Source organism: Dromaius novaehollandiae, chromosome 3 (assembly GCF_036370855.1).
Source record: "Dromaius novaehollandiae isolate bDroNov1 chromosome 3, bDroNov1.hap1, whole genome shotgun sequence".
Taxonomy (NCBI): Eukaryota; Metazoa; Chordata; class Aves; order Casuariiformes; family Dromaiidae; genus Dromaius; species Dromaius novaehollandiae.
The window spans coordinates 28,031,731-28,053,193 of record NC_088100.1 but is presented as its reverse complement, the minus strand read 5'-3'; the positions used below and the strand labels follow the sequence as shown (position 1 = coordinate 28,053,193).

General features: G+C 36.8%; 2 protein-coding genes across 19 annotated transcripts in view; both read left to right on the top strand.

The window, feature by feature from the left end:
• Positions 1–21,463, top strand: part of LOC112996840 (dystonin) — a 306,620-nt gene that overhangs the window by 172,170 nt on the left and 112,987 nt on the right. For 16 of the 17 annotated variants that reach the window (XM_064508599.1, XM_064508595.1, XM_064508610.1 and 13 more), the window contains 4 exons: positions 20–118; positions 10,844–10,978; positions 13,606–13,694; positions 14,430–14,565. In XM_064508599.1, the coding sequence (XP_064364669.1) occupies positions 20–118; positions 10,844–10,978; positions 13,606–13,694; positions 14,430–14,565 (459 nt within the window). Of the gene's footprint in view, positions 1–19; positions 119–1,664; positions 3,273–10,843; positions 10,979–13,605; positions 13,695–14,429; positions 14,566–15,650; positions 21,315–21,463 lie in introns of all 17 variants that reach the window. The other variant, XM_064508609.1, reaches the window with a different exon arrangement.
• On the top strand, positions 3,405–10,750 carry LOC135327831 (plectin-like). Of its 2 annotated transcripts, XM_064508613.1 has the most exons (3): positions 3,405–4,670; positions 4,765–7,536; positions 8,109–10,750. In XM_064508613.1, the coding sequence occupies exons 2-3, from the start codon at positions 4,813–4,815 to the stop codon at positions 10,023–10,025; spliced, it is 4,641 nt and encodes a 1,546-aa protein (XP_064364683.1). In that variant the 5' UTR covers positions 3,405–4,670; positions 4,765–4,812; the 3' UTR covers positions 10,026–10,750. The 2 variants fall into 2 exon arrangements, with proteins under 2 accessions (XP_064364683.1, XP_064364681.1); XM_064508611.1 differs by lacking the exon at positions 3,405–4,670 and having other exon boundaries at positions 4,677–7,536.

The following is a 21,463-nucleotide window of genomic DNA, read 5'->3' as shown; positions in this document are numbered from 1 at the left end:
CTTCTTTGTTTCTCTGCAGTTCATGGATTTACGGACTCGTTATACTGCCTTAGTGACATTGATGACCCAGTACATTAAGTTTGCAGGTGACTCTCTGAAAAGACTGGAAGAGGAGGAGGTAGGTCACTCCCTTAAAGTCAACCAACCAAACAAGCAGAAAGAACAGCTGGGCAAACCAGTAATAATATATCTTTTGGTATTGGTCACAAAGTTAGCATATATGAAAGTCTAAAATTCCTGATATACTGCATTGTATTTGGGAATGTAAGAGTATTAGATTATACCATTATCATTCATATAAGCAAAACCGTACCATCCTTATATTTTACCAGTCCTTCCAGATAAAAGGATCATATGACCCACTAAATTCTGCTGGAGATGTAGTTACATACAGTACATTTTAATGTTTTAATATCTTAGGGCTTGATCTCTAAGATAAATGCAAACATTAAGCTGAGGGCGAACTCAGTGTGCATATTCCGTGTAAGCCTTAATATTCCATATTATGCATACTGGACCACCTACAACGTGTAAGGAAATTCTTGAAACACGGGGATGCAGTATCCTCTTAATTTTTTAAGTTTCTTTGGCATGTTTAGATTTTTTTCCTTTTCCTTTTTACTGTATTAACTCTTTGGGGTCAGATAACATTTTATTTACACTTAATGTTGAATCTTTTTAATGAGAATAGGTTACTGAGACTGAGCAGACAAAAGTCACACAGAATAAATACTTGCTGCAGAATCACTGTTGCAAATAATCAAAAAAATACATTTAAGTTCTGCATTTTCTTTGCAAGTATGTTTCTTTCTGAAAGTGATTATATGCTCATTCTTTAAGGATTATAGTGTTTTAGTATAATCTATACACTATATATATGTTAATTACATATATATAATTATCTCTATTAATGACACAAAATCGGAGAATAAAAGGGTATATATTTTAATGTCATTCTCAAGTAAAAAATGGAATTCTTAAAGGAAAGTTATGTAATTCCTCTGCTGTCTTTGTCTTTATTCCATTTTCTTGCTGGTGAATACCTCAGAACACAAATAATATACATCTTTGTATATCATAAAGTGGTATAGCATACAGGTTGAAATACATAAACCTTTCTCAATAGGTAGCATTATAACTAAGGATTTAGTATAGGTAATAATACTAATGCTGTCATGGATAAAAATTGAAACAAAACATTCAGGGAACCAAGCATCCTTTGAAGGCTGACAGGCTGGCTTCATGTTGCACAAGAGCAAATGGAATCTTTTAAACTCTTGAGTTTGAGTCTGTTCTAAATCTCCAGGATTGCTTTTTTTGAAAAAACAAAGCAGACAGACAAAAACAAAACATGAAAACACCACAAAGCGCTACATCTTTGATAGCTTCTTTGAAGATAACCTAAATAGATTTCCAGTCCCAAAGCAATTTGATGAGCTCTTCACTGTAGTCAGGGTAGCAAATTGGAAAATGAACAATCCTTTTCAAAGGGGGAATAATAATAATTTTTTCTGGGATCAGAACTCTGAAATCTCCTGTGATCATTCAAGACTTTCTTCTATGTCGGTCTTTCTTCCTAACTCTCAGTAATGGCATTTAGAATAAAGACAAAATAAGATCCTTTCCATGAAATCTCCATCTAATCCATGTGCTGTCATGCTCAGAGTTTACCAGATGAGAGTGAACTCCAGAAACCTGTGAAGTCAGCTGAAGTCCTTGAACATTTGGGATGTAACGAAGTGGTTGAATTCAGAGAGAAAAACACGCCTAGTGAAAGCGTGATGGATGTGGAATATTTGCAAAAAGATAACTTTTCCAGTAAATGTAAATGCACAGAAAATAAACTAGAAATTCACAGAGGAGAATTTGAGGTAGACACATATGATAAAATCAAAGCTGATAGAGCACTGAAGCAATTTTTAAATTTCAGTGGTCAAGAGAGTGGCATTAGCGATAACACAGAATATAAGCTACATGCAGTGCAAGAGAGTATTGTAGTTTTTGGTAATCAAAATAAAGAAAAAGAAAATGGTAGAAAAGACTGTTTTGTTTCATCTGTGAACTGTTTGAGTGTGAATAGTGATCCTGTTGAAATGTTAAATCAGCAAATTGTTAATGGAGACAGCCAGAAAACAGAGAGAGTATCAAAGAAGTTATCTGATCTGGAAGCAGTACATAAAAACAAAGAAAAAGATATTTCACAACAGGGGAGGAGCAGTGTTCCAACAAAGGAAGAATTTGAGATGCAATCAGAAACTGATTTTGAGCTAACAACAAAGAAAGATGAAGTTATTCCAAAAACTGGGAAGCATGCCCTGGATATCAGCCCTTACGTGCAGCAACATTTTTCAGCAAGAACACTTTTCGAAAGTCAGCATAAAGAACATTGCCCTTCAGAAAGTAGTAACCATAATACCTTAAACTCTGAACATGATGAGTTTCAAGTGTGTGATGTAAAAGCTGACTCTTTGTCAGCTGTAAGGTGTGCAGTTCCTTTAGAGAAAGTTTCATCCTCTTTCAGAGAACTGGCAGTGCACAATGGAAATGAAAATATAATGAAGTTAAGTTTACAATCTGTGAGCAATCCAGACATTTCTGATAGTGATGAAAAGGATACAAACAAACTGCATGGAACATTTCTGGATGAAAGCTACTTCATGACAGAAATTAAAATCCTAGGAAACTCAAATCTAAATCCAAATAAAACCAAGAGTAAAATTCAAGGAATTTTAGATATTTCTTCAGGAAATATTGTAGAGAATCAGCATGTGGCAAAAGTCTCTCAATTGCATACATTAGATTTTGAAATGCCACCAATGCAGAGTGATCCCAGTTTAAGCATAGAATTGTTGGGCGATGCAGGTGACCTAAATGATAAAATAGCCCCTTCAGAATCCATTTCTGGAGGAGAGAATTATTTTCGATTTTCAGAACATGGATTAGGAAAAAAGCTTTTGAGTCATGATGAGAAATTAAGTGACAAGGAAATGCTGCAGAGTAAAATTTATGGTTTGGACAGCGTAAATATAAGCATGAACAAGCCAAGTGGAGAGAACAAATTAGAAGACGGTCAGAAATGTCAAGATTTATTGCTAGTTGGAGAAATGGAGAGTAAAGCTAAAGGTCATAGCAAAAACATACTTGGAAAAAACAGCGAACTCCAGAAAATAGTCTGTGAAAATGCAGGAAACAAATACTCACTTGAAAAAGAAGAAAGGCCAAAAAAAAATGCCAGTGATAATGAAGAGAAAAGGAGCACAGATATTAATGAGGTACCAGCATTTTTATATAACGCAACTGAAACAATTAATTTAAAAATGATCCTAAATCAATCTAAATCAATATCTGAATCTCAAAATATGTCAAGGTCAAGCTGATTTAAAGTTGATTGAACATAATTTAAAAAATGAATATAGTCATGATATAATTACTGTACATCTTAAGATGCTAAAAATGATTTTAAGTTCTTAAATATTTATCAATATGTTCATTTTATATTGCTATTTAATTGCCATCCTTTTCCGCACCCAGCTGACGCTCACCCATGCTGATTAGAAATAATGGAAGCTAAAAATATATAATTTGTGACTGTATCTTTATCTTCAGATGTCTTTTTTCAAGCATAATGCGTTAGTTTTTGTGTCTATGAGAGCATAAAAGGAGATCTGATAAGAAATTAATCTAAATGTTTCATATCTTTTGGAATCTGTTCAAAATTGTTCACATGGAAGGCCAGAGAGAAATATGGAGAAAGTAAAGAAGCTGCCTTTGCATTAGCCTTCTAGGAAATAAGTTTTACATATCATCTGAAAAGTCAAGTAAATTTGTTAAATTTGAACTAAAACAACATTTTGTTTATTTGAAAAAATTGCTATCATTTCCCTTCGTGCCATATTCTTATGATCACAGGAATGAGGGTATGTTCTGACCTCATGTTAGTTCACATTTGGTAACTAACGCCGTAATAGCGCTAATGAAGATGAGGTATGTATAGTTTCAAATGTATTATTGTTGGTGAATACACACCTTGCTCATAGCATTTTCCTTGACTTGCTAACACATGAAGACTACTAGCCTCCTGGTTTTCACTAGGGTTTACCGTATGTTAGTTATCACAAGTTAATACTTCTGAGCGTGTCTGCCCTGCGGAGGAGCTGTGCTCTTACAGGTCCATCTGCTGAGGCACTGGGAGGAGTGAGACTGTGGAGCACACTGCGGAGCGTAGATGTACTGGGGTTTAGATACTTCTCTTCTGGGAACAAATGCATCTAGACTCTAGCTCTAGATACCATTTCTTTTCCTGGAGGTGATTTCCAAGCTTCTTCTGTGTTATTTTTGCTTCCAAGCATTAAATACTTCTGACTCCTACTAAACTAATCCAGAAATGGTAGGCTACTTTTTCCTTGCCAGTACTTGCACATTTCATTTGGCTCACTGTTTGCTCTACCTGTTTGTTCGGAGAAAAAGCATATGCAAGCTGTTGTGTGACTCTGCTAACTGCTAAGAGGCATCTGACTGAAGTGAGAGTCTTCAGGACTTCTCTTTGTGGATGTCGTTGTGAAGGGTTTCACATTTGGCTAATGGTTACTTCCTGAAGCTTGCTGTGTCAAGAGAAGGTGATGGTGGTGGGAACTGCTCATCCTACTCTCTGGACATACGTATATATATGAGTAAGTACTTTCCACTCTGCTTTTCAAAGAGCATAACATGTTTCATATGCTGTATTACAAAAAGTAGATTCTAACTTATTTTATTCTTTTACAGATTTTAAAGAATGAGGAAGCATCATTGCGTGAAGCGTATTCAGATCTAATGGCACAGCAAAATAGCACAATTGATGAGAACAGAAAACTCATAGGAAAGGTAAAAACACTTGAGGAGATGTTAGAGGATATGAAGAAACAGAAGTTCCAAGTGGAACAGGAACTCCCTAAAGTGAGGGAAGCTGCAGAAAATGAGCGGAAGAATCTGCAAAAGGACATGCAAGAGATCTGTCTTCAGAAAACCAAGGCTGAGCAAGAGGCAAAACAGTGTCGTACAGATCTAGAGAGCCTTGAGAAAGAGAAAGCAGAGGCAAAGCAGGAGTTGGAGCATGTGAGGCAGCTCATTTTTCAGGCAGAGACTCAAAGGAGTATACTGGAAGAAAACCTCCGGGCTTTTCGAAATCAAATAGAAGAAAGCACCTTTACTAGAAGAAACCTTGAAGAGCATCTAAGAAGAAAAGATACAAATCTTCATGATTTAGAGCAACAAAAAAAATCCTTAATGCAGGAGCTGAAGAAAAAAACAGAAGGAGAAGAGAAACTTATGAAAATGATAAAGCAAATGGAACAAGATCTTGAATTTAAAGGATATTTATCAGAAATAAAGTTGCAAGAAAAAGAGAAGACTGAAGCCAGAAGAAAGGTTGTTGAAGGCAGGTACTCTGTAACTAGAGAAACTGTCCTGCCTACTTACACAGCTGGGCAAGGCAGTCAATGTAAGACTCACTCTGAAATTACAGGTTTCCAGAAGAAACAAGAAGCAAAAAAAGTAGAAGAGCTTAAACAGAAGATAGATGAGCTAACTCTTGCCAACAGAAAAGCTGATAAAGCTATTAAAGACCTGAAATATGAACTGAATGCAACTGAGCTTCAGAAATCATCAGCAGAAGACAAGTCTCATTTATTAAAAGAAAAATTAGATGAAGCCAACAGTGCACTGAAGTGCCTAAAAATTAAGTTGGAGGAAAAAGACCAAGTAGAGCAGGGATATTTGCAACAGCTGAAAGAACTTGAAAAGCAGCTACACAGAACAACAGATAAAGCTGATGAGGTGATGCAAGAAGCTATAGGTCTTAAGAAAGTTAAGATGAACTATCAGGAGGAGCTGAAAGCTGTCCAGCAGGAAAAGGCACAGCTGAAAAGAGAAGTAGAGGAATTAACTAGATCACAGACAAAAACTGAAATCACCATAAAGCAGTTAAATTCACAAATCAGTTCACTTCAAAAAGAGAAAGTGGCAGCTGAATACAGAACACAGTCATGCAAAGGAGAAGCAAGCAGTCTTGAAGACCAATATAAGAAAATTCAGGAACAATTGCTTCAAAAAACAAAAGTAGAGAAGGAAAACCAGCAGGAACTTCAGATGTTGAAAGATGAATTAGCCAAAAGCACTCAGGCATCAGAAACATTGAAACAAAAGATAGAGGAGCTTCATAAATGGAATACTGACACAAAACTACGCATGAAGCAAATTCAGTCTGAATCAGAGAAGATATCTCTGGAAAAGCAAAGTATTCAGAGGAAAAATGATGCATTGAAAACACTAGCAGATGGTTTCAAAGAGCAACTGCGTACAACAAATGAACAGTTGCACAAGCAAACAATAATTGAGCAAGAATTCATATGTAAAGTCAAAAGCCTAGAAGATGAGCTAGCAAAAACAAAAGGCTTAGTCAGTGAATATAAACAAAAATACGATAAACAAAGTGCTTCCACCCTAACCATTAACCTAGAGGTCAAAAATCTAAATGCACAAGTGAATGCTCTAACTATGGAAAAGACAGTGAATGAGCAAAAAATGCAACTACAACAAGCTCATGTTCAAGAGCTAACTGGTAAACTAAAAAAATTACAGGATGAACTCCACCAGAAGACTCTGGATGAACAAATGGCACGTAAAAAGATGGTTCTGTTTCAGGAAGAATCCATTAAGTTTAAACACTCTGCAGAGGAATTTAGGAAAAAAGTTGAAAAATTACTAGAATCCCATAGCATCACAGAAAAAGACATTTCTGGCATAAAACTGGAATGTGTTGCTCTTCAGCAGGAAAAGAATATGGCTGAGGAAAACATCATGTTGTACAAGATGCAAATTGAAGATCTGCAAGAAAGGCTTAAAAAATGTCGTGAACAACTGCAGCAGGGGAAGCATGCTGAGATGGACTATCATCAGAAATGCAGGAAACTTGAGGAAGAATTGGAAGTGCAGAAGCACATGGTTGAGAACTTGAAACAGAAAATGGACCTGCAGGCCAGGGAGAGTGAACACAGATTTCTTTTGTTTCAGAATGAAATTCAACAAAATAATAATATCAAAGATTCTGGATTTAAATTGAGCTGTGAGAGAAGAGGAAATAATTTCGGTTACCTGAATGACACCTCAGGTAGGGATTTTGAACAACTCCATGCACATGCAAAACCTAGCTCACCTTTGGTAAAGCAGAAACAAGAGAGATCAGGTTTTAAATCTGGTCAAACAGAAGAAAATACACTGTACGTGAGTGCTGACGATACGGTATCAAGAGAGGTCCAGTTCCAGTTGTCAAGAATAAACCAATCATTAGAAGAAGATGCAAGTCCACAATCTTTTACAGGATTTGTTTCTCAGACAAGTACACAGTTGCAGATAACTTTTGATAAAGCAAGCCAAATTACTGGAATATCAGAAATAGACCAGTTAAGAGACATGAACCTACATAGTTCCAGACAAACTGTTAGATGTGGAGAAGACATGAAGCATGAATTAGGATTAGTAAAACTGCATCCCTTGGAGGTATACACTACATTTTGTGAGCATTTGCATCCCTAGTGCTGTTTTTTACTATTCTTTTTTTTTTTTTTTTTTTTTTTTTTAGATATTCTTTATAACTATTCTGTATTCTTTCTTATGTTCTTACCTTGGTGAAAGGTGCCCCTTCATTCTTACACTACACAGAAAGATTTTTATTAAACCTTTGCAGCAGGCTTGTTTATATATATCAAGCACGTTCTTTATTTTTAATACTTGTGTTCAAAATAGGAATTCAAATACTCTATCCCATTGATATTGGTCAAAACTAACCTAGACTAACAGCACTAAGTTCATATAGCAACAAACACAGAAGAATTTTTCTTGCTTCATCTAGCCACATTCCTGTTGTTGAATAAATATTTGAAATGGCAAATACATTTCAAAACTCTAGCTAGCTATATTTCTATGATTTCCAGTGCTAATAACATTTCTCATTTCTGACTCCAGTTCACATTCTTCCTTCTGTTTCTCTGGTGGTGGATTTAGGATTGAGTTATGTGCAATATAGTTCTACAGATATTTTTCTCACTGTTTCAAAAAATTCCTGTTTACAGATAGTGAAGAACAAGCAGTATGACATGCATGTTGAAGTTACAACATTAAAACAAGAAAATGACAAGACTTTTGGTAATGAAGAGAGAATGTTTGAGGGATGCAAAACATCTGAAGGGTTTAGGAGAGAAGACTTTGCAAAGATGAGTTCTTTCTTAGGGGAAGAGATTCTGAAAACTGTTGATGATGCTACTCAATTGGAATATTTTATGGAGGAATATGATGATATTAAATTTCAAGGTCTCAGACATGATGTAACTGCCAGACAGTTAACTGAAGTTAAACTTCTGGACAGGCTCACAGTTGAGCAGCTCCGTTCAGGGCAGAAAACTATTGATGAGATTCAGAAAAATCTCGAAAATTTTTTAACTAAACCTACAGCTATAGCTGGGCTGTACCTTGAATCCAGCAAAGAGATACTCTCTTTTGCTTTAGCAGCAAAGAGAAAAATCATAGGAAAAGCATTAGCATTAGCATTTTTAGAAGCCCAAGCAGCTACTGGTTTTATCATTGATCCAACAACAGGTCAGAAATTCTCTGTTGATGATTCAGTTGTTAGAGGGCTTGCAGATAACGAATTCAAGAGTAGACTGCTTGAGGCAGAAAAGGCTGTTTTGGGATATCATTGTTCTGGTAAAGTAATATCTGTGTATCAGGCTATGGAAGCTAGACTCCTAGAAAGGCAAAAAGGTAAAAATATCCTTGAAGCTCAAATTGCAAGTGGGGGAGTCATTGATCCTGTAAGAAGTGTCCGTGTCCCTCCAGAAATTGCAGTGCAGCTTGGTTTGATTAGTAACACAATTTTAAAATTTTTGCATGAACCTTCTAGTAATGCAAAATGTTTTCACAATCCAAATGACAGGAAAGCTATGTATTACTATGATTTGCTGAAAATGTGTGTGTTCAGCGTAAACAGTAAATGCTTTCTGATTCCGGTTGGGGAAAGGAAAATAAGCAGCCCATCAGCAGAGAAATGTCATAAAATTTCTGTAGTAGACATCAGAACAGGAGCTGAAATGACTTCGTATGAGGCTTACCAAAAAAATTGTGTTGATAAAACTACATATCTTGAGCTTTCAGAACAGGAATTCGATTGGAAAGAGTCTACATGTTTTGATTCCTATGGGAATTCTTCTCTTTTGCTTACAGATCTTAAAACTGGTGTACAGTTTAATATTGAGGAGGCCTTAAAACAGGGTAGAATTGACAGAGCATTAGTTGATGGCTATAAGGAAGGTCTCATCACAGCTAATGAGTTTGGTGACATTTTAGTTAGCAGTTCTCAAACAAATAAAGATCTACACAGTCCTATTGCAGGGTTTTGGCTTGCTGAAACCAATGAAAGAATTCCAGTTTTAAAAGCCTCACGCAGAAACTTGGTAGATAGAATTACTGCTCTCCGGTGTCTCGAAGCTCAGGTTGGTACAGGAGGCATAATTGATCCATTTACTGGGAAAAGGTACAGTATTTCAGAAGCTTTGCAAAGGGAGTTAATTGATGATGGTTGTGCCAAGCAAATTCAGCAGTGTGAACTAGTCTTTACTGGGATCATTCACCCTGTAAGGAAGACAGTTATGTCAGCTATTGAGGCTATGAATGTAAATGCCCTAGACAAAGAAACGGGCGTTCGCTGCCTGGAGTACCAGTACTTGACTGGTGGGTTGATAGATCCAAAATCTCATTCCAGATTATCAATGGAAGATGCAATTAAGAATGGTGTTATTGATGCTGTCACAGCTACAAAGATCAAAGATGAAAAATTTTATGTTAAATCTATAACATGCCCAAGAACAAAGAAGAAGTTAACCTACAAAGAAGCTTTAGAGAGAGCTATTTTTGACTGCCACACTGGGCTACGACTATTAGAAGCTGCTCAGCCCTTGAAAACGGGGATTTCTAGTCTTTACTATGCTTCGTAATGGAACAAAAATATTTGTACTCATTTTTGGGCCTAGTCTAAAATCTGTTCTGGTCTGGGAAATGATCTCTGTTGACCTCTGCAGAACATTATGAATAGTGTTTCATATTCTGATAGGGAATTAAATTACAATTACATACCCAATTAAAAAAAAATCCATTGAAGCAAAATATCCTCAATTTTAGTTATGATCAAGGAAGGGCTTAAGCATGTTTTCTAAGTGCTGATAAATTTCAGATTGCTAATAGGTTCTATTACTGGACAAAAATGTATTTTCCTCTGTGGAAAAAGATGAAGTTTTTTTAGCATTTTTCTCGTATTGTCCTTTTTTCTATAGCTGTAAAAGCAGTATATTCTTCCTAATTGTAATTTAGTAATCCATGTGTATAGATTGCAAAATACTGATGTCTCGTGCTGGTTGTACATATGCACACTTGAGGGTAATGCAAAGGCAGCAATTCAAAGATACTTTATATGCAAACATTGTTTAGATTTTATCTGATGAGTAATGGCTGGGAAGCTATGCTTTTTCTGTAATATCAATCATTTTATAATGACTGTACATGTGTATGAATAAGCACCATAATCACAATCTTTACAAATCTTTTGGAGGAATTATTCTGTTAATGTCTATAATTGCATGACATTTTTGTTCCTATATCAAAGTGTCATAGTACTGCATGTGGTGAATAAATAAAAAGAAATGACTTTATGGTTATGTGGTAATACTGGCATTGTGGTAGAATTGTGTTTCTGTGTATGTTAGTGTTAAATATCTCAACAATTCATATATTCTTTACAATTCGCGTTACCCATCAGAAGTCAATGGAAGAAGAAAAGAAAGAACACGTTGAGAAAGCTGGAGATTTACTGAAATGGGTGTCAAACCTCAGCAAGACACTCAGCAAAGAAGAAGGAGAAAAGGCTGAAAAGACAGACTTGCCTAAGCAGCAGGTACACAGATGTCTTTTGACAGAATACCACTTCCTCTTTTCAGCTCTTTGTGTTGATTAAAATACATAAATATTCCATAAATACTTTTGTTTTCTCCAAATCAACATCCACGTTTTACTTAAAGATGTCATTTCACGTTTGGTTGCAAGGGGTATGTTAGGTAAATGAACATCAATGTTTAGGGACACAAACACATTATTGATAATGTAAAATCTCATTTTAGAGAATTTAGGCATTACCCTGCACACCATAACCTAGCCTTTGTGTAGGGACTGTGCATCCTGGCAGGCCAGCATTTCGTCTGCCACCTGATCTAGTTCAATGACTAAGCCTGGTAGCTTCCACCCAGGCAACATGAAGGAGGGAGTTGGCTAGAGGGGCCCATGGGCCAGGTTTCTTTTTGTTGGCTTTTAAAAAAGTTATCTTGAGGGCTCCTCTTATCAGTGGTTCATGAGATAGTAGTCGACAGTCATCAACTAAACAGGTGTTCACTTCTCTTCAATACTGCAGTCTTAGGGAATATAGAGGGTATTGACTAAGCCCCCTTTATTATCACACTAGCCCACAGGCTGCTGGTGTGACCCGCGCTGCAGGCCTTGTATTTAAAAGATATGATGCTGTTGTTGTTGTTGTGTACAGTTGTTACTCTGACCATAAATTTCCATCTGTGAAGTTCCATATCACTTCAAACAGGACCACAGCTAGACTTGTTGCATAAAATAACTTACTAAATACCTAAAAAGATTTCAGTAAGTAAAGGTCTACCTGCACACTGATCAGTAGAAAAATTCAGATATAGGGCTGGATGTGTAGTCATACAAACTTGATTTTGGCCCATCTTTCAAGCAGCCTCTTCTTGTAATTGTTGTGGTCACACACACTGGTGCCAGTGAGAGCCACTGGAGCAGAACGGGTAGAAATGAAGCTTGCTGTCAGCCAGGTCAAACGACTGCAGGCAGTCACGCCAGTCTTGACCTGCTGGGTATTCATATAGGCTCTGCTCATTCTGTAGTGCAGAACCACTGACCTCTAATACTGCTTCTGTTACTGAGCTTATTCCTGTTTTTAATAGGAGGAAGTGAGGTTTTTATTGATTTGAAAGTATATTTAGGATCAGGATTTGCAAAAAACATTCATCATTGGCCATTTTTTGCTATTGTTAAAGACAACAGTGAAAAACTTGGTGAGCATTAGGCCAGCACTCAACTCTTCAGAATGTCTCAGCCAACCACAGTAGCTATGGATAGCATCTTCCCATCCAGCTTGAGCCCTCAGAAAGTTATCCATGAGTTAGCTGACTTGACCTTCTCTCACCCACCTTGACTGCCTCTCCTGCCAGCGGGGCAGACAGACGTTTCCAGATGGTGTTTCCTTCTGTTGTGAAATGGGCTTGTGAGATAGCGGGGGGTTAGTAGCCTTCCAAAGGTGCCTATCTGTGTGTCTCTGCTGACTAGCAAGGATGCCTTGACAAATTCTGTAGATGTGCAGCGCTAGTGATTTGATAGCTAATGTCAGCTGAGAGAAATTTCACACACAGGTTTGGGTTTTGTGGCTTATAGCCATGGAGCTGAGAGAGAGGCTGCTGCCCACAGCAAAGGGGTACATGGGACAGCCACAGTGTCCCCATAGCAAAGGGGAGCTCCTGGCCCCACCTGCTACCTCAGGCCTAATTGGATCTTTTTATATTACCTACTGTGCTTGCTCTCTTTATTTCTGTCCGAGGCATACAGATGGTGGGAAACTGTCCAGCTGGTGCTGTCTGCAAAGGGAGACTGTGTACAAGACTTACTGTGCCCTTTGCTGCTGTGAACACGAGGACAAAATGTGTCATGTTTTGTCTTTTTGCTGCATGAACACGGGGCCTAAGCATCTTCTTAGGGTTTTTTAGCACCCGCATTGCACTCATTCAAGGCTTGTTAAGCTAGCTTCTAGACTTCCCCTTGATATTTTGCATTTTGGTCATGCAAAAGCAAAGGTAGCCCTTTTGTGTGAAGAAACCGCAGGCACTTACTCATAGACGTTCAAAAGCAAAGGTGAAATTTTTGCAGATTCCTCTGCTGCAACTACTGCTTTAGTGGGAATGACACAGAAATGATGACAGAGAGAATATTAATAAATAATTCCTTTTTTTCTAAGTATCTAATATTGTATATGTCTGTCACTGAATTTCATGAAGTTTTGTGGCTTTCTGGTAGAGTTTTAAGTTATCTCTTATCCTGGTGAATGATGTCTTGAACATGATTATTGTATTCGTATCTCTTGAAAATCTCTTTAAACTGCTTTAACTATAGCCAGAAGTGATTTTAAATGATTAGTTAAATATTATTGTAAAGTTTTAAGCAAATAACATTTTAAAATAAATTTGACTTGTCGTACCCAAAAGTTCTCTGGTACAGGTAGCTTATCTAACGAGAAGGGTTTGTTCAATGACTTATCTATATGTAAAGATACTATTTATGCCACAGTAAATAATAAAACATTGAGAATAGCCAATATTTTTAAAAACTACAAGTTCTTACATTATTCTGCACAGTTCTGTATTAAGTAGAAAAGTAATGTTGGCTCTTTCTTTTTTCCTCAATATGTGTGCCCAGCTAAGTCTTAAGCATATGTTGTTTATTCTTCAGATTTCCCTGGAAGAGATGTCAACCAAGAAAGAACAAATAGCTGAAGCTCTGCAGACTACTCAGTCATTCTTAGCCAAGCATGGTGACAAGTATGCCATTTTTATGCTTATTATTTTTCAAATAATGTAAATGAATTGAATCAGCACATAGTGTTTGCTTAAAAAGAACTCAGTCTCATAATGTTCATTATATTTTATGTATGTCATTTTTTTTCTCAGTTTTATAATTTTGTCTTCCCATTTTGGGAAATGCTTGATTAGGTTTTATTTATTTTAAGAAAATGATTAGGTTTATATACCTCTGATCAGGTTAAAAAACATTAGATAGCAACTTTCATTTGAAGTCAAAATAATTAACAGTAATAGTAAATTAATACTTGAGCTATGTATCATGGGTTTGTTTCATCTATCTCTGAAAGCAGACTGTTTAAGATACTAAATTACTGAGATTTTTGTGAATCTTTGCTATCTATGTTACTTGTTTTGATTGGTAAATAGTTGACAGTCAGAGGCACATGCAAATGATAGACCATTGGCTCTAGCAATGATGATTCAAAGTAAATTTTTGATTAATTTAGCCTCTTTTCCTGTACAGCTACAAGCAGATTATAGCTTTCTGGAACATGATCATAACTAAGCTGTATTTTTTCATACTGTACTTTTATAATACATACCAAGTCAGGAGGATCAAATTTTTTTCTCCTTTTTTTAAATAAAGGTTCACAGATCACTCACTGCAGTTTAAAAAATGCTCAAAGATATCTCCTTCTCTCTCTCTCTCTCTGCTTTTTTAATTAATTAATTAATTTATTTATTTTTAAATAGAATGACAGATGAAGAGAGAAATGAAATGGAAAAACAAGTCAGATCCCTCCAGGAGAGTTACAGCTTATTATCCAATGAAGCTCTGAAACAACTGCAGGAAGCACAGTGTTTGAGTGATGAAAAGATGGAAGAAAAGGTAACAAGATGGAAAACTTGCATTTCAGGCTCTTTTGAGTTTAACTGCATGGTTATGGAAGAATACGTGAGCAGTGAAGGAAGAAACTGTAATTAACTGTGTATGGAACTTCAGAACATGATTTAATTTGACTAAAGGTTTTATTTACTTGGTATGGTATACTGTGTAACCTTACATGTGCATATGAACATTTTGCTCATCAGATTTTTTGTGAAGAGTCTTAATACTGTGTGCCTTGCATGAAGAAAGATAAACAAATCATTCATCTCTTAACTCTTCTCTCAAAAGCCATTCTTTGGCTACTGGATAAGTCTGTGTTTTGCTGCGAAAATGACACCATAAAATAACATGTTAATCTCTCCCATATATCACTCGGAAATGTCCCAGGAGTTATTTAACCACAATTTTTCTTGAAAATTAACTGGGTATATAGATGGGAGCACATACAGTGTTTAGCTCTGAGATATTACAAATACGTTAGTAAATGGATCTCAATCTTAAATATGGGATTCTCTAAAAATATATTGCCAATGAATATTCTCATATACATGTAGAGGCAGTGGGTGTTAATTTAGTTTGAATCATGTTGCCAAACTGACTACATGCTTTCCATGCAAACTAAATGCAGTATTTGGTGCTAGAATATTTGATTCCATATTGTTGAGTGTATATACAGAAGTGCTGTATGCTGTAAACATGAATAGCATGGTGGTTTTGTATCACATACTGTTTGCAAATAGTCTAACTTTTCACAGACATTTAGAGCATGAAAATTTGCCTTTCAGGTATATGCTCTATTTGCTCACTCTGCAATCATCTATTCTTCTTTCACTAACCCTATTTATGTATGCAAAGCATAGGTTTTCAATTCACAGATGCATGTTGATTTTAAATCTTTTATCACATCGTGTGCTGTTGAATGACTGACATAGATCACTTGCGCATTTGAGCTGCTAACATTCACAGCATTCCTCCAGTCCCGGTAAGTACATGTTTTTATGCTTAACATGCTTTCAAAAGCAAAAGAAAATTTAAAATACACAGTCTAAAAATAGTGACAGCTATTCTTTTATATTCCTTTTTAGGTGAATAAAGTCATTGCTGGTATCATTGACCAAACAACTGGAGAAGTCCTTTCAGTCTTACAGTCTGTTTTAAAAGGTTTTATTGACTATGGCACTGGAATTAGACTGCTTGAGAATCAGCTGATTCTATCTGGAATCATTTCTCCAGAATTAGGAGTATGTTATGATCTTGAAGAAGCTAAAGCTCATGCCCTAATTGATGAGCAAACTCTGTTGGAATTGCAGGAATTAAGTAATGCGAAGAAGCTTATTTCAGAATCATCACTAATAAATCTTCCAGTTGTATCAGCTTTAGATGAAGGTCTAATTTCAGAATCTTTGGCCATTAAAATTCTTGAGAATCAGCTTTCAAGTGGGCACTTGATTTTGTCATCTACTGGAGAAAACCTGACTTTACAAAAGGCTTTCCAGAGGAACCTGATTCCTCCGACATTATATGCAAAGCTTCTGGAAAGACAAGACACATGCAAAGATCTCATAGACCCTAACACCACTGAAAAGATTTCGCTTGAACAGATGGTTAACAGAAGCATAATACATGAAGAAACAGGGTTAAGACTCTTACCTGTGAAACCACAAGAAAAAGGAAGAATCACATTCAAATGTGGAAGGAAAATAACTGTTTTGAGGGCAGCCCATGAAGGACTCATTGATCGGGAAACAATGTTCAGGCTACTGGGGGCTCAGTTAATGTCCGGAGGTATAGTTGACTCTGACTCAGGGAAGCGAGTAACTGTGGAAGAAGCCATGAAACAAGGGATGATAGATCAAGACACTGCCTGTGGGATTCTCACACATCAGGTTCAGACTGGTGGAATCCTTTGTCCAAATTCAGGCAAACGCTTGACTGTTGATGAAGCTGTGCAATGTAACTTAATATCATCTACCAGTGCATTACTGGTATTACAAGCACAAAAAGGCTTTGTTGGCCTAATCTGGCCTCATACTGGTGAAATATTCCCCATCTCAACTTCTTTGCATCAAGGGATGGTAACAAATGAGCTGGCATTTAAAATACTAAATGGTAGGCAGAAAATAGCTGCACTTTACATTCCAGAAACTTGCGAAGTACTCAGTCTAGATAAGGCTGCACAGTCAGGGGTAATAGACATCAATACTGTATCTGTTTTGAACAGTGTGACTTTACCAGATAAAATGCCTAGTGTTGAAGAATTACAATCTCCATGTAAAAATGCTGCAAAATGGCTATCAACCTATGAGCTTCAGCCATCTGTATTTCATGACTATGAGGAAGAACATGAAGATTCTGGCACAGAAGACCATGCATGTCATAGTTTGGACCAAGCTAAGAAATTATTCATATCTTATCTAATGGTAAATAGTTATATGGATGCAAACACTGGAGGAAGACTTTTATTATATGATGGAGAGCTGCAAGAAGCCATCAATATATTACTGGAAGGTGCATACAATGCTGATGTGTCAGAAATGGAGTTTAGTAACAAATACCTAAGCCCAAAAGGAATTAATCAGAAGTCAGCTGACAATGTCCACTTTAGTAATGTCAAAAGCAATGTCGAGGGTGATCTTTCAGGTGCTGAGAATACTTTTAATGGCAGGAAATTAATTCAGTTGGAAGATTTTGGGAATAATAAAGGTTCACAGGGAAAAGATGTTCATATATGTAGACCTGATATTTATAATACTGGTACTGAGCAATCAGAATATACACAGGATATTTTGTTAACTAAACCTACAGAAGTTAGAAATGTAGTAGGTAGCATTCAAAATTCTGCAAACAAAAATGCACTCAAGAGTCTTCTGGAGTATTCTGAATGGACAGAATTAGAACTATGTAAGCCTAAGGATCAGAAGACAAATTCAGGAAATATTGAAGGATGTCTTCCAAATGGCTCAAAACCAAATCCCATTTCAGAAATAGAAGAAGAAAACACACATATGCCAGACAGTCTGGGTAAGGAAAACAAGAATTATAAGACTTTACAAAATACCTTGTCTGTGAATGAATGGTCAGTTAATGAAATCCAAGGAGACCTGGAAAGGTGCACGAAATGTGGGCTTCGCATTTTGCAAGCTGATGACAGCAGAATGTTACCTGATAATAGCAAGAAAGATGACTTTCAGAGAAGTCTTGGTTTGTCCATCAATGCAGATATTGAATATAGACTTCCAGAAGAACTTTCTTGTAAAGAATTAGGAAGTCAAGTTGTTGACACGCTACAGTTTGAAGACAATGGATATAGCGAGCTACCTCTACAGGACTACCCTAATGTACGTAACAGGCCATCCCTAGAGGATGTTGGCAGTCCATCCTTGGAGGATTGTACTGATTTGCAGAATAAGCTGTGTCTAGAAGACAGCAGGGACATGCACTACAGGCCTTTGTTAGATGACAGTACTTTTAGACATGATGAACCACTTGTGGGGGACAGTAACAATGCAGCACAAGGGCTAACATTAGAAGAAACCAATCTTACATTTGATAAGTTACTGCTGGTTGACAGTAGTTCTTATTCATCACTAGGAGGGAGTGATGGCGTCTCACGGTTTGAAAGTAGACACTTGCACCATGAATGTGATGAGGTAGCCTCTGAAGATGACAGCTCTCAGATTGATGAAGACGATGATGATGCCGCCTATGAAACTCCTCAGGTTGATGATGATGACAGTGATGTCTACCATACTCCACAAGTTGAAGATGATGATTCCTATGACACTCCTCAAGGTGATGATGATTATGATACCTTGCAGCTGGGAGATGATGATACACCAGAGCCTGATAATGTTCCCTTAGGTTTTCTAGAGGAGAAATGTGGTCTAATAAATCTGAGAGAAGGGAACAGCTCTTTTCAAGACCTTGCAGCTAATGCTGGAGAGAGGTTCCATTATTCAAGGGATGTAAATTTGGTAGGTCTACCTGAGAGCATAAATACAGTTTCCGCAAGTGCCAGAACTTTGGAAACCTGCCCTGAGAAGCAAAAGGAAAGAACAGAGAGCTTTGAAGAGAAGAGGCTAAAATTGCCTCTGGAGAGTGAAGGAAGTAAGGAGGGAGGCCTTAGTCCCTTACTAAAGGTGTATGAAGCAGAAGTACAAAGAAATAGAAATGAGGAAGGTGAAATGAAAGCAGAAAGTGACTCTTATGAGGATGAATCTGAAGGAACACAGGAGGAGGAAGATTATGATTTTGACTATATGGATTATGATTATGATAGTTACGATGACTCTGACACTGATTGTGACAGTGATGAAGAAATGGATATTTTTTACTCACACCATCAATGTAAAAATATGGGCGACCAGCTGTTAACTCCTTTAGGAGACATAGAAGATAGTGAAGAAAATAATCAGAATATTGATGATTGTTACCATTCTTTAAGCACTGTGGCAGGGGATTGTTTGCAATTCCAGTCCAACCAGGGGAATGGAAAACTGCCCTCTGGAAAAACTATATCAGATGTTTCTGAGGAAAGATGTATTGGTCTTACACATACAAGCAAAGAAGAAAGGCAGCAAGAAAGAGACAATGAGTGTGAGAACTCTATCAAAAGTAAACGTACGTCACAAGATATTAATGAACATAAACAGTCTGAAAATGTCTTTTACACTAAGTGGGTGTCTTGTAAGAGCGAAGAAGATAACAAAACACAGTTTAAGGTTCCAAGTTTTCAGCTTCTTGATGATACTGTGACATCTGATGCTGGAGTAACAGCCGTCCTAAATACAAAGCAAGCTACAGATGATGATGAAAAAATTCAGACAAATTTGTTTCTCCCAGAATGCGCTTTACCTGTTTATAGCATGGATAGAAACAATACTGGTATCATGCCAACTTTGCATTCAAATCATGGGCAAAGACAAAAAGTAGTAGTATTTGTGGAGGAACAAATGTTAAATGATATTGCTGGCATGGAACAACTGAAGGAAAGTGCTTCCCCAATGGACAGTAAATTCCTTGGACATATGTCTCATGTGAGTGATGATGATAGTCTATGTTCGCTTACTGATCAAATAGAACAAGCCACAAATAGGAAGTGTAGTCAAATAGAAATAGGTTCTAAAATTCTTAAAGAAAATACAAATACAGTGAATATTACAAAGGAAAATGATATGCAAGAGCTAAGTAAAAGTCCCATTCATATCAAAAGCCTTGGGGAAATATTTGATGCCTCAGTAATTAAAGCTGATAGAGAAACTCCTGTTTCAAATAAAGAAAAAGTAAATGCAGATAAAGCTTTGCTTGCTACTAGAGGTGATGTGAAATCAGATGAAATTAAGAGAGATTTTAATCTTTCCTCCTCTATAAAAGAATGTGCAACAGGTGTAAAAGCGGAAAGCAATTCAGAATTGAATAAAGCTGAATCCTGTTGCATTATAGATGGGGAGAGGGGGAGACATGATTTGCAGAACAAAAAGGAATTTCTGCTCAAGGACATAATTGATACAGGAGAAATGCATTCAAGTGAATTAAACTTTCACACTTGCTCCCTTGTCCCGAAAGTTACAGTAAAACCTGAAGAAATTAACATGACCAAGGGAACAGTTATCTGTCAAAATACTGTGAATGTTCTTAAAGACAGTTCAGAAAATAAGAGCAGCAATGATCATGAATTTGTCCTCATAAAAGCAGGTGCTTTAGGAAGTAATGAGAATGCCAAAGAATCAGGGGATGGGACTGAAGCGCTACTTTCTGGGAATCACACCCATACCGCTGATGTTTCTTCTGTAGTTCTGAGCAGCATAGGGGGTGGTTTGGTTAGTGTTGCCCATGAAGAATATGAGGCAGCGAAGAACTCAAAGGGAGAGAATTTCATGGTCACTGAGACTTCTTCCTTTGAAAATGGTTTTGAAAAACAAATGTCCATGGCATCATTACAAAAGGAAATGGGACCCTGCAAAGATTTTCAAATAAAGGAAGATATTTCACAATCCCCAGAAATGTCTGATACACTAATGGAAGACTTAAAGAATTTATTGCAAAGCAAATTGAAAAAAGGACATGTTTGCTACAAGCAGGATGGTGAACCCCTAAGTTACTCTGATATGAAAGTTTTAGTGCAAAATTTACTTACAATGGTTAGAAGCACACAGCTTGGGAGTGACACATCTCATGAATCAGATATAAAGCAAACAAGTGACGATCTCAGAACTTCATTAATGTTTACCAAACCATGCATAAAACCAAAGGACGGTGATGCTCTTTCATTGCTTTGGCCTGACTGCAGAAGTCCTGACCTCCTTCGGGATATTCTGAAGCAGGAATCCTGCAAACAAAAGATGGATAATCCAGATGAAATGAAGAATGAAATAGGCCAAGGAATAAAATCTCCTGTTCCAAAACTTATTACTTCTCAACTTGGGCAATTTTTTCAAATCTCATCTGGAGGTGAAAGTACACACAAGTTAGAGGAGCTGATAAGTGGTTTGCTTACAAGCTCACAGATTGGTGGTATCACCATAGGACATGATGGTAAAGGCAAAGTAGATGGGCTTTGTACTCTTTTCTCAACAGAACAATCAGTGTTTGGATCAGAAATTCCTAAAGAGAATCCGGTGGAAGAGAACATAGTTTGTGCTTTGAAAAGTGACCAGGAGCATGAGAAGACAGACAGCCTTTCCAAAGGCTTTACTGAGCCTGTTTTCAAAACAAAAGAAGGAGTCCTGGAAGACAACCCAACTGGCACGGTAAGTAACAGCAACTGTTGTATGCTATATGCCCTGTGTTAGAGGAATTGCATGAATCCTTTTAAGTACTGTAGAGCATAATTGAACCAGAAGAATTGTTGAAAAAAATAAATAATAAATTTAAAGAAATATAATTAAATCAAGGGTTT